At 47.0% G+C, this 16,321-nt stretch overlaps 1 protein-coding gene across 1 annotated transcript in view; it reads left to right on the top strand.

The window, feature by feature from the left end:
- Positions 1-16,321, top strand: part of LOC121275770 (tonsoku-like protein) — a 92,998-nt gene that overhangs the window by 57,524 nt on the left and 19,153 nt on the right. Inside the window, exons 10-11 of the mRNA XM_041183377.1 lie at positions 3,972-4,128; positions 14,149-14,204. Coding sequence (XP_041039311.1) covers positions 3,972-4,128; positions 14,149-14,204 — 213 coding nt within the window. The remainder of the gene's footprint in view (positions 1-3,971; positions 4,129-14,148; positions 14,205-16,321) is intronic.

The raw sequence follows: 16,321 nt of genomic DNA on the forward strand, positions 1-16,321 counted from the left end.
CTCCTGAGTTACAGCGATTACTGGAATGTGTTTTGTATTCTCTGTAGTGAAGACAGAAGCAAAATATTTGTTCATTTCATCTGCCATTTCCTTGTTATCTTTTATTAATTCCCCATTCTCACTCTCTAGAGGACCAATACTCATTTTACTTACTCTTTTCCTTTATAAATACCCGTAGAAACTCTTGCTATCCATTTTTAAATTTCTAGCTAGCTTCCTCTTATACTCTAATTTCTTCCTCTTAATTAACCTTTTAGTCATTCTCTGCTCTTTATATTCTGTCCAATCATCTTTCATCTTTGCACAGTTATTTGCTTTTTCCTTAAGTTTGATGCTTTATTTAACTTCTTTAGTTAACCATGGATGGTGGATCCTCCCCTTTAGAATTTTTATTTATAGTAGGAATATACTTATTCTGAGTATTCTGAAATATCCCCTTAAATATCTGTCACTGCTTCTTTTGATCTATCCCCTAGCCTAGTTTCCCAGTTCACTTCAGCTAGCTCAGCCTTTATCCCCACATAGTTTCCCTTATTTAAGTTTAAGATACTAGTCTTAGACCCACTCTTCTCCCTTTCAAATTGGGTGTAAAATTCAGTCATATTGTGGTCACTGCTACCCAGGGGTGCCTTTACCCTGAGGTCATTAATTAATCCTGTTACCTTGCACAATACCAAGTCTAATATAACCTGTTACAAAAACAGAATTACCTGGAAAAACTCAGCAGGTCTGGCAGCATCGGCGGAGAAGAAAAGAGTTGACGTTTCGAGTCCTCATGACCCTTCGACAGAACTTGAGTTCGAGTCCAAGAAAGAGTTGAAATATAAGCTGGTTTAAGGTGTGTGTGTGGGGGGCGGAGAGATAGAGAGAGAGAGGTTGAGGGGCGGTGTGGTTGTAGGGACAAACAAGCAGTGATAGAAGCAGATCATCAAAAGATGTCAACGACAATAGTACGATAGAACACATAGGTGTTAAAGTTAAAGTTGGTGATATTATCTAAACGAATGTGCTAATTAAGAATGGATGGTAGGGCACTCAAGGTATAGCTCTAGTGGGGTTTTTTTTTTAAATAATGGAAATAGGTGGGAAAAGGAAAATCTTTATAATTTATTGGAAAAAAAAGGGAAGGGGGAAACAGAAAGGGGGTGGGGATGGGGGAGGGAGCTCACGACCTAAGGTTGTTGAATTCAATATTCAGTCCGGAAGGCTGTAAAGTCCTGCTTGTTTGTCCCTACAACCACACCGCACCCCCCCCCCCCAACCTCTCTCTCTCTATCTCTCCGCCCCCCACACACACACCTTAAACCAGCTTATATTTCAACTCTTTCTTGGACTCGAACTCAAGTTCTGTCGAAGGGTCATGAGGACTCGAAACGTCAACTCTTTTCTTCTCCGCCGATGCTGCCAGACCTGCTGAGTTTTTCCAGGTAATTCTGTTTTTGTTTTGGATTTCCAGCATCTGCAGTTTTTTTGTTTTTACTAATATAACCTGTTCTCTGGTTGGTTCCAGAATATGTTGCTCTAAGAAACTATCTCAAAAGCATTCTAAGAACTCCTCATCCAGGTTACTACTGCCAATCTGACTTTTCCAGTTTACATGTAGTTTAAAATCATCCATGATTATTGCCGTCCCTTTATCACAAGCACACAATATTTTCTCTTTGTCCTGCTCTGTGGCTACTGTTAGGGGTCTGTAGACCACTCCCACTAATGACTTATTTGCCTTACTATTCCTCATTTTCACCCAAACCGATTCTACACCCTGATCTCCTGAGCCAAGGTCATCTCTAACTATTGCACCAATGCCCTCCCTGATCAACAGTGCTCCCCCTCCACCTTTAACTAGCTTCCTATTCTTCCTGAATGTCACATACCCCTCAATCCTTGTCATTCCTGCAGCCACACCTCTGTAATGGCCATCAGATCATATCTATTTACTTCAATGTGGGCCATTAAATCATTTACGTTGTTATGAATGACAAGCACATTCAGATTCAGAGCCCTTAGTTTTGTCTTTGTGTTATCTTCGTAACATCTCGTCTTGACTCTTGGTGCGTTCTTAGGTGTTTTTGCTCTCTGTCCCTTCCTGCCATTCTCCCACTCTCATTTCCCATGTTACTATTCTCCTCCCTTACCTTGCCTTTTTGATAAACCGCATCTTCCCACATTTGATCCCTTGCCCCCACTTCTCAGTTTAAAATCTCCTTTACTTCCCTAGTTATGCAGTTTGCAAGGACTTCGGTTCAGGTTCAGACCCTCCCAATGGTACAGCCCCCACTCACCCCAGTACTGGTGTCCGTGCCCCACAAACAGGAACCCACCTCTCCCACACCAATCTCTGAGCCACACATTGGTTCCCAATGCCAATTTGCATGTGGCTCAGGTAATAATCCAGAGAGGCTCTGCTTTTCAATTTAGCACCCAGCTCCTCATACTCTCTACACAGAACCGCTTTCCTAATTCTACCTATGTCATTGGCACCTACACGGACCACGACCATTGAACCCACCCCTTCCCACTGCGGGTTCCTCTCCAGCCCTGAGCAGATGTCCCGGACCCTGGCACCAGGCAGGCAACAGCCGTGTGGAATCTCGCTGTTTAGATGGGCTGGTAAGATGGGCAGAGCAGTGGCAAATGGAATTTAATCTTGAGAAGTGTCAGGTGATGCATTTTGGGAGGACTAACACGGCAAGGGAATACACAATGAATGGTAGGGTCCTAGGAAATACAGGGGATCAGAGGGACCTTGGTGTACATGTCCACAGATCCCTGAAGGCAGCAGCACAGGTAGATAAGGTGGTTAAGAAAGCATATGGGATACTTGTCTTTATTCGTCAAGGTATAGAATATAAGAGCAGGGAGGTTATGTTGGAGCTGTATAAAACACTAGTTAGGCTGCAGCTGGAGTACTGTGTGCAGTTCTGGTCACCACGCTATAAGAAGATGTGATTGCACTGGAGAGGGTGCAGAGGAGATTCACCAGGATGTTGCCTGGGCTGGAGAGTTTCAGCTATGAAGAGAGACTGGATAGGCTGGGGTTGTTTTCCTTAGAGCAGAGAAGGCTGAGGGGGGACCTGATAGAGGTGTACAAAATTATGACGGGCATAGATAGGGTAGATAGGAAGAAACTTTTCCCCTTAGCGGAGGTGTCAATAACCAGGGGGCATAGATTTAAGGTAAGGGGTTAGGGTTTAGACAGGATTTGCACAGGTATGATGGGTCGAATGGCCTCCTGTGTGATGCTCTGAAGTAATAGGATGTAGGAATACAGCTAGACAAGATTGGATAGCTTGGGCCCCAGGCACAGCCACCAATCGTGGAGGGATTGAAGTTGGGGATGTTCAAGAGGCTGGAATTAGAGGGGTGCAGAGATCCCTGAGGGTTGCGGGGCTGGAGGAGGTTACCGAAATAGGGAGTGGGTGAGGCTGTGGAGGGATTTGAAAACATAGATGGGAATTTTAACATCCAGATGTTTCTTGACCAGGAGCCAATGGTGGGGGGGGGTGGTCAGTGAGCACAGGGAGTGGCAGGGGAATGGGACAAGGGTGTGAGTTAAGACATGGGCAGCAGAGTTTTGGATGACCTCCAGTTTACGGTGGGTAGAATGTGGGAGAGCAGCCAGGAGAGAGTTGGCACGGTCGAGCCTGGAGGTAACAAAGGCAGGAGGTTTCACCGGCAGATGATCTGAAGTCGGGCGATGTTACAGGGGTGGATCTAGCTGGTATTACTGATGGCGTGCGAGCTGGTAAAGTTGGATGGGGCGGAATGATGATCTTTTAGGCCGAGTTCCTTCTAAACTCCCACCCTCTGTTCAGCTTCACCCCGACACACAGTGAGCGTTGAGTATCGCTGATCCAACATGGGAGTTTTAAATTCACATGCCTCCCCTCCCCCTCTCCCAGCGAACCGTGGAATCTTGCTGTGCTTCTGGAAGTGGCTGCTCCCTCCCTAACCTCACCTTCATATTCCAGAGAAAAGTCCTGAAGGAACTCAGTAAGAGCCAGCGGACTCTCAGCAGCTCCTCGGAGCAGGAGCACGGGGTGACCAGTGACAGTGAGAGTGAGGAGGGCACGGAGACGGAGGACGGTGAGCTCCTGGATCAGAACCAGCCGAAAATCTCTGCAAAGGGTAGGTGGAGGGAACCTGGGACTGATGGTGCGCTTAGTAAAAGGAGAGAGAGAGAGAGAGAAAGAGAAAGAGGGAGGGAGAGAGAGAGAATGTCCTTTAGGGAAGGAAATCTGCTGTCCTTACCTGGTCTGGCCTACATGTGACTCCAGACCCACAGCAATGTGGTTGACTCTTCCTGCCCCTCTGACATGACCGAGCCAGACACTCAGCTGTGTCAAACTGCTACAACGTCAATAAATAGGAACTCCCTCCCTAACAGCACTGTGGGTGTACCTACACCACATGGACTGCAGCGGTTCAAGAAGGCAGCTCACCACCACCTTCTCAAGGGGCAACTAGGGATGGGCAATAAATGCTGGGCCCAGCCAGCGATGCCCACACCCTGTGGATGAATTTTAAAAATAGTGTCATGGGATCTTGTAACTCCAGCCAAGAGGGCAGACAGGGCCTTGGTTTAACGCTTCCCACCTGGCTATATCTACATTTACAGCCCAATTAACCAGTGAGTTATTCTCCTGTGGTTAGACACTTCCTGATTGGCTCCCATGTCAGTATGAGTACCACCAATAAGACTCGTGCCTGTTGATGACATCATGGGGCTGCAAGGAGGCCAGAAAATTGGATTCTTTTAAATGAAAACAATAACCATCCATAAGCGTTCTTTTACAAACAGGTCCTGGGGATATATGTGAACAAGATTTCTGTAGAATACTGTGAACAGTTTTGGTCCCCTTATCTAAGGAAAGATATACTGGCATTGGAGGCAGTCCAGAGAAGGTTCACTAGGTTGATCCTGGGGATGGAGGGAGTTTCTTATGAGGAGAGGTTGAGTAGTGTGGGTCTGTATTCATTGAAGTTTAGAAGAATGAGAGGTGACCTTATTGAAACATATAAGATTCTTAGAGGGTTTGACAGGGTAGATGCTGAGGGGTTGTTTCCCCTTGTGGGAGAGTCGAGGACCAGAGGGCATCATTTCAGAGTAAGGGGTCACCCATTTAAAACAGAGACGAGGAGGAATTTCTTCTCTCAGAGGGCAGTGAATTGTGGAATTCTTTACCACAGAGAGTTGTAGAGGCTGGGTCGTTAAGTATATTCAAGGGTGAATCCTACACCTCGATTCAAAATTCGATGGCACCCAGTGCCCCCGATTCAAAGTGTTTCGGTGAATTGATGGACCTTGTGAAGGGTCCATTATCAACCAAAGCCCTCAGTCACCATGCAAAAGTGCAGCTTTACTTCCCGAAATAGAGCCCCGGGTGAGACAGGTGCAGACAAGGTGGAAAATCTGAAGTAGCTAATGAAACATTGGCCGGGTGACTTTTCAGCTGATGTGCGGGGGTCTGGGCCCTCAGGGAGATTGAAGTGTTCTTTGGCACGCACGCGTGAAAGAGCGCTGGACCCGACTCTCCTTTCATCCCCCCCCCCTGCCAGCCAACCCACCCGCCCGCCCAGGTAGCACTCAGCGCGACCGCTTGTGTGTTGCGCTGGGTGGGCATTAATTGGCCCGCCCTCCGTAAAATGTCTGCGCAGAGCCGATCGTGGCTGGCTGTGCTCCCACCCCTGCCCACTCCCACCCCTGCCAGCGCCCACCAAGCCTGCCCGACATGGGGACAATTCAGGCCCATCGTGCCTTCGGTATGTCTCTGCTCAGAGATCATTTTGTGCGTGGTGTGAATGTGGACGCCATTCAGGAAAGATTATTATCCGAAGTGAGTCTGGATTTCATGAAGTTGCGATAGAGAGAGAGAGAGAGAGGGCCGGCCCTGGAAAGCACAGTAAGAGACTCAGAAAGCCATACAGGGTGCGCAAAATGGCGCCAGTCTCCACATCAGGCTGGAAACCCCAAGCCTAAAGAGCGCCAAAAATGCGAGGACTTGCCAGGAAGCAGGAAACAACCCGCGTTCGCCGAAGGATAAAGAAAAATAACTTGGCAGCGAGATCAAAAAGTAACTTTCATGGCGGTGGAAACGAGATGTCTTTCAGCGATCGGCAGCTTAAAAGAAATCGAAGGCCAATATTGTCACCGAAATGGACACATGATGAGGCAGCAGAAGGAAAGACTCGAGCAGGCTTGTAAACTAAAGAAGAAGCCCAATGAAATCTACGATGTAGAAGAGCCTGACACTACAAATTCAGATATTTACTGGTTGTTTAAACTGAAAGTTGAAAGAACAGAGCCAGTATTTGTCACGGTGAATGTAAATGGCAGCTCTGTTAGAATGGAAGCGGACACAGGAGTTTCCACTACAGTAACTGGGGACCATACCTTCAGATATTTGAATAATGGGGAACATCAATTCAGTTTAGGTGAAACTGCTGCCAAAGTAAAAACATATACAGGTGAAGATATTCAATTAAAAGGCATGAGCAGATTAACTGTCCATTTTGGAAGCCAATCGGCAAAGCTGCCCTTGATGGTGGAAGCAGGTGAAGGGCCAAGACTCCTGGGGTGAAATTGGCTAAAGGAGATTGAGTTAGAACTTTCCAGTTGAGAGCAAGTGGGCTACCAGAGCCACTTAGAAAGGACGCCACTGTCTTTAAGGATGAACTGGGGGAAAATCCAGGGCCTGCAGGCCAAGATCCACGTGGATCCAGAAGCAGCCCCTCGCCTCATGAAGCGAGACCGGTGCCATATGCCCTGTGAGAAAAATTCGGCGTTGAACCGAACAGACTAGAGAAACTGGGCGTTATACAAAAACAGAATTACCTGGAAAAACTCAGCAGGTCTGGCAGCATCGGCGGAGAAGAAAAGAGTTGACGTTTCGAGTCCTCATGACCCTTCGACAGAACTTGAGTTCGAGTCCAGGAAAGAGCTGAAATATAAGCTGGTTTAAGGTGTGTGTGGGGGGCGGAGAGATAGAGAGACAGAGAGGTGGAGGGGGTTGGTGTGGTTGTAGCGACAAACAAGCAGTGATAGAAGCAGATCATCAAAAGATGTCAACAACAATAGTACAATAGAACACATAGGTGTTAAAGTTAAAGTTGGTGATATTATCTAAACGAATGTGCTAATTAAGAATGGATGGTAGGGCACTCAAGGTATAGCTCTAGTGGGTTTTTTTTTTATTTTATATAATGGAAATAGGTGGGAAAAGGAAAATCTTTATAATTTATTGGGAAAAAAAAAAGGGGGGAAACAGAAAGGGGGTGGGGATGGGGGAGGGGACTCACGACCTAAAGTTGTTGAATTCAATATTCAGTCCGGAAGGCTGTAAAGTCCCTAGTCGGAAGATGAGGTGTTGTTCCTCCAGTTTGCGTTGGGCTTCACTGGAACAATGCAGCAAGCCAAGGACAGACATGTGGGCAAGAGAGCAGGGTGGAGTGTTAAAATGGCAAGCGACAGGGAGGTTTGGGTCATTCTTGCGGACAGACCGCAGGTGTTCTGCAAAGCGGTCGCCCAGTTTACGTTTGGTCTCTCCAATGTAGAGGAGACCACATTGGGAGCAACGAATGCAGTAGACTAAGTTGGGGGAAATGCAAGTGAAATGCTGCTTCACTTGAAAGGAGTGTTTGGGTCCTTGGACGGTGAGGAGAGAGGAAGTGAAGGGGCAGGTGTTGCATCTTTTGCGTGGGCAAGGGGTTGTGCCATAGGAGGGGGTTGAGGAGTAGGGGGTGATGGAGGAGTGGACCAGGGTGTCCCGGAGGGAGCGATCCCTACGGAATGCCGATAAGGGGGGGTGAAGGGAAGATGTGTTTGGTAGTGGCATCATGCTGGAGTTGGCGGAAATGGCGGAGGATGATCCTTTGAATGCGGAGGCTGGTGGGGTGATAAGTGAGGACAAGGGGGACCCTATCATGTTTCTGGGAGGGAGGAGAAGGAGTGAGGGCGGATGCGCGGGAGATGGGCCGGACACGGTTGAGGGCCCTGTCAACGACCGTGGGTGGAAAACCTCGGTTAAGGAAGAAGGAGGACATGTCAGAGGAACTGTTTTTGAATGTAGCATCATCGGATTCGTTGCATTCGTTGCTCCCAATGTGGTCTCCTCTACATTGGAGAGACCAAACTTAAACTGGGCGACCGCTTTGCAGAACACCTGCGGTCTGTCCGCAAGAATGACCCAAACCTCCCTGTCGCTTGCCATTTTAACACTCCACCCTGCTCTCTTGCCCACATGTCTGTCCTTGGCTTGCTGCATTGTTCCAGTGAAGCCCAACGCAAACTGGAGGAACAACACCTCATCTTCCGACTAGGGACTTTACAGCCTTCCGGACTGAATATTGAATTCAACAACTTTAGGTCGTGAGTCCCCTCCCCCATCCCCACCCCCTTTCTGTTTCCCCCCCTTTTTTTTTTCCCAATAAATTATAAAGATTTTCCTTTTCCCACCTATTTCCATTATATAAAATAAAAAAAAACCCACTAGAGCTATACCTTGAGTGCCCTACCATCCATTCTTAATTAGCACATTCGTTTAGATAATATCACCAACTTTAACTTTAACACCTATGTGTTCTATTGTACTATTGTTGTTGACATCTTTTGATGATCTGCTTCTATCACTGCTTGTTTGTCCCTACAACCACACCAACCCCCTCCACTTCTCTGTCTCTCTATCTCTCCGCCCCCCACACACACACCTTAAACCAGCTTATATTTCAGCTCTTTCCTGGACTCGAACTCAAGTTCTGTCGAAGGGTCATGAGGACTCGAAACGTCAACTCTTTTCTTCTCCGCCGATGCTGCCAGACCTGCTGAGTTTTTCCAGGTAATTCTGTTTTTGTTTTGGATTTCCAGCATCCGCAGTTTTTTTGTTTTTTTTTGTTTTTTTTTTGTTTTTTTTTTTCTGGGCGTTATACAACCTGTTCCGTTCTCAGAATGGGCAACACCCATAGTCCCTGTCCTGAAACCCGACTAAAGCATCCGAATTTGTGGAGACTACAAGCTGACAGTTAGTAAAGTAGCTGAGCTAGACAGGTATCCCATTCCAAAAATCGAAGACCTGTATACCAAGCTGGCAGGAGGGACAATGGACATGAGTCTTGCTTATTAACAGCTAGAGTTGGATAATTCCTCCCGGGAATTTGTCACAATTAATACCCACAAAGGGTTGTACCAATATATACAATTGCCTCTCGGTGTCTCCTCCACTTGTGCCATCTCTCAGAGAAGAGTGGAAAGTTTACACAGGGACTGCCCCAGGTTGTAGTCCATTTAGACGCTGTATTGACAGGATTCACTGAAAAAGAGCATGTGGCAAACTTAGAAGTCTTAAAATGATCCTTGCAGGCTGGAGTGCGTTTAAAAAAGAAAAAGGGCACGTTCCAAGCGAGGGAGGTAATCTGTCTGGGTCACTGGGTAGATTCACAGGGCCTCCACCCGGTTGAGGAGAAAGTGAGAGCCATAAGAGAGGCACCTGCACCAAGGAACACCTCAGAGCTCAAATCATTCCTAGGAACGATCAACTGTTATGGGTGGTTGTTACCCAATTTGTCTACAATGCCCCCCTGCATTCTCTACTCAAAAAGAACTAGAGTTGGTCCTTGGGAGGCATCCCAGAAAGAAGCTTTCATAAAGGTGAAACAATTGTTGCTCTTGTCTAATCTATTAGTGCATTATGACCAGACGAAAGAGTTGGTGCTGACATGTGACGCAACTCCCTACAGAGCGAGTGCTCTCTCATCAGATGGACGACAGCACAGAACGGCCAGTAGGTTACATATGGAGTATGCTGACCACAGCGGAAAAGGGATACTCGCTGATAGAGAAAGAAGGCCTGTCCATCATCTTTGGTGTCAAGAAATTTCACCAGTATGCTCACGGCCGCCATTTTACAATTGTTTCAGACACAAACCATCACTCGGATTGTTTAGTGAGGATAAGGCTTTACCACCCATAGCCTCGGCCAGAATACAACGATGGGCTTTAATTCTGGCAGTGTACATATACGCTTTCATACATAGGCCTGGCAATCAAATCACAAACGCCGATGCCCTTAGTCGTTTACCTTTACAGGAAAATGATGATCATGTCCCAGTTCCACAGGAACTTGTTTCACTGTTAAATTTCTTAGATTCCTCGCTGGTAGGTGCTTGACAGGTCAGAGACTGGACAAGTCAGGACCTGGTCCTGTCTCAGGTACAAGAACAAGTGCTACAGGGTTGGTCACAGGAGCCTGTATGTGATGAAATGAAACTGTACTTCAACAGAAGACACGAAATAACCAGCTAGGATGGTATCTTAGTGTGGGGACCACAAGTGATAGTTCCTCCAAAGGAAAGGGAGCCACTGTTAATTGAGCTACACAGTGCCCATCCAGGAATTTCCTGAGTGAAGACCACAGCACACAGCTATCTGTGGTGGCCTGGGATGGATGACGAAATTGAGAGTTTAGTAAAGCAGTGTGTGCAATGTCAGCAACTGCAGAAGCTGCCAGCGACAGCTCCTTTACACCCATGGGAGTGACCAGATAGTCACTGGGTGCGGTTACACATTGACCACGTTGGACCTTTCCTGGGAACAATGTTTCTGCTCATTGTCGATGCCCATTCAAAGTGGATGAATGTATATGAGGTGAAGTCACCAACGTCGGCCGCTACAATTGAGAAACTACCTCAGGTTTTGCCATTCACTGACTACCAGAAGTAGTTGTTTCCGATTACGGCATTTTACGAGTGCTGAGTTTCAACAGTTTGTCAGCCTCACCAGTATCGCACATGCAAAAACTGCACTGTCCTCACCCTTCCTCAAACGGACAGGCCAGAAGGGTGGTTCAAATGTTCAAGGCAGGCATGAGAAAGCGACCTGGCGATTCCATAGCAACCAAGCTAGCACGCTTTCCTTTTCATTACAGGACCAGCCCTCACACAACAACAGGTGTCACACCCTCAGAGTTATTGTTGAAACACCGTCTCAGGACGAGATTGAGCTTAATAATGCCGAATTTAGAGGGGAAGGTGGAAAGGAGTCAGGGAAGCCAGAAAACTAGGCAAGACTGGCACAGCCGCGAGAGGAGATTTACCGTGGGAGAGATGGTTTACGTGAAGAACTTCGGAGAAGGACCAAAGTGGTTGCCGGGTGAAATAAGTGCAGTGACTGGACCTCTATCTTACCACATGGAGGTGGAAGGCCAGATCACCCATAAACATGTGGACCATTTAAGGAAGACAGAGAGAGAGAGACAAATCACCAAGATTTGGTTCCACCAGTGACCAGCAGGAAATGCAGACCCGGTCATGAAGATACTCAGCCCAGGGCTGACATGTCCGATGTTCCTGTGAGAGTTGAGGGTACAGAACTGCGAGTGCTCACCGAAGCAGCTGATGTTCAGGCAACTCCAGGAAAGGAGGTTCCTGACGAAGTTGTGGAGGTGCAACATTCCACATAGACCAGGAAAGATTGAACTTATAAATTTCTTATCCAGTGTAAATATTATGTGCACAGCCCGGTTAAAGGAATCGGGGTGGGGGGGAGGGTGGTGGAATGTAGTAATTATGGTTTTATTTAGTGTGGAATGTACCTTTAAGAATAGTACGTGTTAGGATAGATCACATGATTTGTAGTAACCAATAGGAGCGTAGCATGGGCTCCTCAGCAGACAGTGTGGGTGTAGAGTTGGAATTGAAAGCACACGTGTCGTTGCTGCTCAGTTTATTGCAAATAAACTTAATGTTCCTGCTTAAGTGTCTGCAGTTCAGCTCTATTATCAATAATAGCCACTCATGCGCCCTTACAACCATTTCCTTACACACACACAGACTTTTCTTCCCTTTAAAAAGACATTTAGTAGGCATTAAAATCTTTACTTGTCCACTCCCATTGGCCATGCATCATGAAAGCTGTTGTCATTCAATCTCTCCTGCCCTCCACCCCATCACAGACTTTCCCTTTTATCTTTCTTCCCACCACCCGCCGAACAGAAAATCCTGCCCGTGAACCCTGTTCCTCTCTCTCTCTCTCTCTCTCTCTCCCTCCACCGATGCTGCCAGACCTGCTGCGTTTTTTTCAGCATTTTCTGTTTTTGTTTCAGGTTTGCAGCGCCTGCAGTGTTTTGTTTTGCTAGTATAATGCTGATGGGGGTTTGACTGAGTGAAAGGGGAAGATTCGTGTGCACGTTTTAGGGGCTTAGGTGAGCTGGTGGGGGTGAGGGAGGGGGCATCAAATTAAAACTACTTGGGGAGTGAGGAGAAAGCTGAGGGGCCATTTCTCCACACAGAGCAGAGGAGTGTTGGAGTTTTGGAAGGAATCTGTGTAAGGAAATACTCCCCTAATGAGGGGCTGTAAGGGTAAAAAAGAGTTAATTTCTTATAAATAAAAGCTTAAATAATTTAAAAATGGATCATTTTTTCAAAAAAGAGCAATGCTTAACTACGCTCCTGGTATGTAGAGACTTGTGATTTTTTGCAATAGGATATTATTATTAATATTATGACGTTAAAATATATTACATTCTGCCTTCTTGAGCCGCTGCAGTCCATGTGGTGTAGGTACACCCACAGTGCTGTTAGGGAGGGAGTTCCAGGATTTTGACCCAGCAACAGTGAAGGAACGGCGATATATTTCCAAGTCAGGATGGTGAGTGACTTGGAGGGGAACTTCCAGGTGGTGGTGTTCCCATCTATCTGCTGCCCTTGTCCTTCTAGATGTCAGTGGCTGTGGGTTTGGATGATGTTGTCTGAGGAGCCTTGGTGAGTTCCTGCAGCGCACCTTGTAGATGGTACACACACTGCTGCTGCTGTGTGTCGGTGGTGGAGGGAGTGAATGTTTGTGGATGTGGTGCCAATCAAGTGGGGCTGCTTTGTCCTGGCTGGTGTTGAGCTTCTTGGGTGTTGTTGGAGCTATACTCACCCAGGCAAGTGGAGAGTATTCCATTTTAATCTTAATCTTAAAGGTTTAAAACACAGAATCCCGACTAATGGAAAGTTGACCACCACAAGGCCACACAACCTTTGCTTTCCTAGAATCAATCTGACCCACAGCTCGTGTAGGATTTTGCAATTACATAAATTTTCTTCGAATCACAAAGGGTTGTCCTTATGTAGAAATTAACAAAGATGAAAACCACATTTGGAAAATAAAGGACCTGAATCTGGGTTAGAATTAAGATACTAATCCTATAGGTAAGAAATGGGTTAAGCAACCTCCAAAAACCACTATAAATATTGAGAACAGACTTAGGCCTCGCTCACCTTAGGGGGAATAGCTGGACAGCTGAAGCTGAGTGAACAGACTCAATGAGACCTCTCGGGTAGAGAACTCCAGAGATTCAGCACCATCAGTGAAGAAATTCCACCTCATCTCAGCCTTAAGCAACCTGCCCTTTCATTCTGAGACAGTGTCCCCTAGTTCCAGACCCCCCACTGCCCCCAGCCAGGAGTAACATCCCTATTATCACCTCCCCTGTCAGTTTTAGAATAAGCTTCTATCCATTTTTGGGATTCATGTTGTTTCACATCCTCCCCTGTTTTACTAACTCGAGAACCTGACTCTGTACTGTCTTTCAGGAGTGGGGTGGGGAGAGAGTTACTTGACTGAGGAGTAGCCTAGACCCTAATAATCTCTGGGATATTATAATCCGGTTTAAACTTTTTAAAAAGGCTGCCTGGAGGATGGTAGTGTTCTTGGCTGGCTCCACGGGGAGAGGTGGTCCAGTCCTTTAGACCCTACTTTAGTGTCTTTAGGATCTGTCTTCCCGGCCTGAAGTGGGGGCTGAGTCAGCCGAGATGGGTGTCTGGTCTGCGTTTGTCCCTGAACGAGGCTGAGATTCGAGTCCACCACATGTCACAGGGAGTGAGTGAGGCAGAGACCACTGCAAAAGGAGATATATCAATATGGAGGCGGGTTGGGGGGGAGGGGGGGTAGTGGGATCAGTGGATTGCTGGAGGAGGGAGCCAGGATAGACAGGCTGGGCTGCTTGGCATGGATCGGTAGTTCCAGGGTTGAATGAGGTTATCTGAAATCCTCACGATCTTACTGTCTGAATTAATTCGAGTTTGGTGAGCGAATGATTTGTGTTTCGTCCATTTTGGATGATGTTTGCCTTTCTGAGAATCTGTTGGTTGCTATGGTGATCTCTGTTTCAGGCAAAGCTCAGATTGGCTCATCGAAATGTCGCAAGTCCTGGACGACAAGCAAAAAGGTGGGTGAAATCCAAAACTTCTGCATGTCTGCTACGTATCCACCAGCACAACTCGCTTCAGGGTGTGATCGCCGCTGGCTGTGGTTCAGGAGGTCACGGGTTAAGGAGTTTAGATTAAGACCATAAGATGTAAGAGCAGAAGTAGGCCATTCAGCCCATCGAGTCTGCTCCGCCATTCCACGAGATCATGGCTGATCTGATAATCCTCAACTCCACTTTCCTGCCTTTTCTCCATAACCCTTGATTCTCTTACTGATTAGAAATCTGTCTATCTCAGCCTTGAATATATTTAACAACCCAGCCTCTACAGCCCTCTGTGGTAAAGAATTCCACAGATTGACTACCCTCTGAGAGGAGAAATTCCTCCTCGTCTCTGTTTTAAATGGGTGACCCCCTTACTCTGAGATTATGTCCTCTGGTCCTCGACTCTCCCACAAGGGGAAACAACCTCTCAGCATCTACCCTGTCAAGCCCCCTAAGAATCTTATATGTTTCAATAAGGTCACCTCTCATTCTTCTAAACTCCGATGAGTACAGGCCCAACCTACTCAACCTCTCCTCATAAGAAAATCCCTCCATACCCAGGATCAACCTAGTGAACCTTCTCTGGACTGCTTCCAATGCCAGTATATCTTTCCTTAGATAAGGGGACCAAAACTGTTCACAGTATTCTAGGTGTGGCCTAACTAGTGCCTTGTATAGTTTTAGTAAGACTTCCTTCTTATACTCCATTCCCTTTGACATGAAGGGAGGTCACGGATTAGGGGGATACTCTCCATTCTTGTCTTGTTGAACTGTAGAGGGAGCGTGTGAATATTTAGAGAGCTCTGTATGGGAGTGAGAGATCAGCCCTCCCTACCATGTTCTGTGTAACTAGCCAAGAGCTGGAGTGTGAGTGGATGTGATCGCCTGATTTTTTCCATTCTGACAGATTAGTGCTGACACTGTGTACACGTGCTGAATAAAACCACATCCTCCCAGTCTCCTGGAATTGAAATTGAAACTCAGAGAGCTGGAGTGAAGCAGCAAAGAGCCTGCTTGAACTTTCCACCCCAGTCATCACTCACCGATAACTGATCGCTCCCTCACCCCCTCCCTCCCTCAGTCTGTTCCGGGAATGCGATGAGAACCAGGACATCAGAGGTAAACTGGTTAAAACAAGGGATCAGGCGCTGGACAAGGTGCATAAAAAAGGTTCCTGTGTCCCGGGGTTTAGACTGTGTCTCGGAGTTTGGACTTTGGACTGTGTCTCGGAGTTTGGACTTTAGACTGTGTCTCGGAGTTTAGACTGTGTCTCGGGGTTTAGACTGTCTCGGAGTTTGGACTTTGGACTGTGTCTCGGAGTTTAGACTGTGTCTCGGAGTTTAGACTGTGTCTCGGGGTTTAGACTGTCTCGGAGTTTGGACTTTGGACTGTGTCTCGGAGTTTAGACTGTGTCTCGGGGTTTAGACTGTCTCGGAGTTTGGACTTTGGACTGTGTCTCGGAGTTTAGACTGTGTCTCGGGGTTTAGACTGTCTCGGGGTTTCGAATTTAGACTGTGTCTCGGAGTTTGGACTTTAGACTGTGTCTCGGAGTTTGGACTTTGGACGGTGTCTCGGAGTTTGGACTTTGGACTGTGTCTCGGAGTTTAGACTGTGTCTCGGGGTTTAGACTGTCTCGGAGTTTGGACTTTGGACTGTGTCTCGGAGTTTAGACTGTGTCCCGGGGTTTAGACTGTCTCGGGGTTTCGAATTTAGACTGTGTCTCGGAGTTTGGACTTTAGACTGTGTCTCGGAGTTTGGACTTTAGACTGTGTCTCGGAGTTTGGACTTTAGACTGTGTCTCGGAGTTTGGGCTTTAGACTGTGTCTCGGAGTTTGGGCTTTAGACTGTGTCTCGGAGTTTGGGCTTTAGACTGTGTCTCGGAGTTTAGACTGTGTCTCGGGGTTTAGACTGTCTCGGGGTTTCGAATTTAGACTGTGTCTCAGAGTTTGGGCTTTAGACTGTGTCTCGGAGTTTGGGCTTTAGACTGTGTCTCAGAGTTTGGGCTTTAGACTGTGTCTCGGAGTTTGGGCTTTGGACTGTGTCTCGGAGTTTGGACTGTGTCTCGGAGTTTGGGCTTTAGACTGTGTCTCGGA

The sequence above is a fragment of the Carcharodon carcharias genome, chromosome 3, assembly GCF_017639515.1.
Source record: "Carcharodon carcharias isolate sCarCar2 chromosome 3, sCarCar2.pri, whole genome shotgun sequence".
Lineage (NCBI taxonomy): Eukaryota > Metazoa > Chordata > Chondrichthyes > Lamniformes > Lamnidae > Carcharodon > Carcharodon carcharias.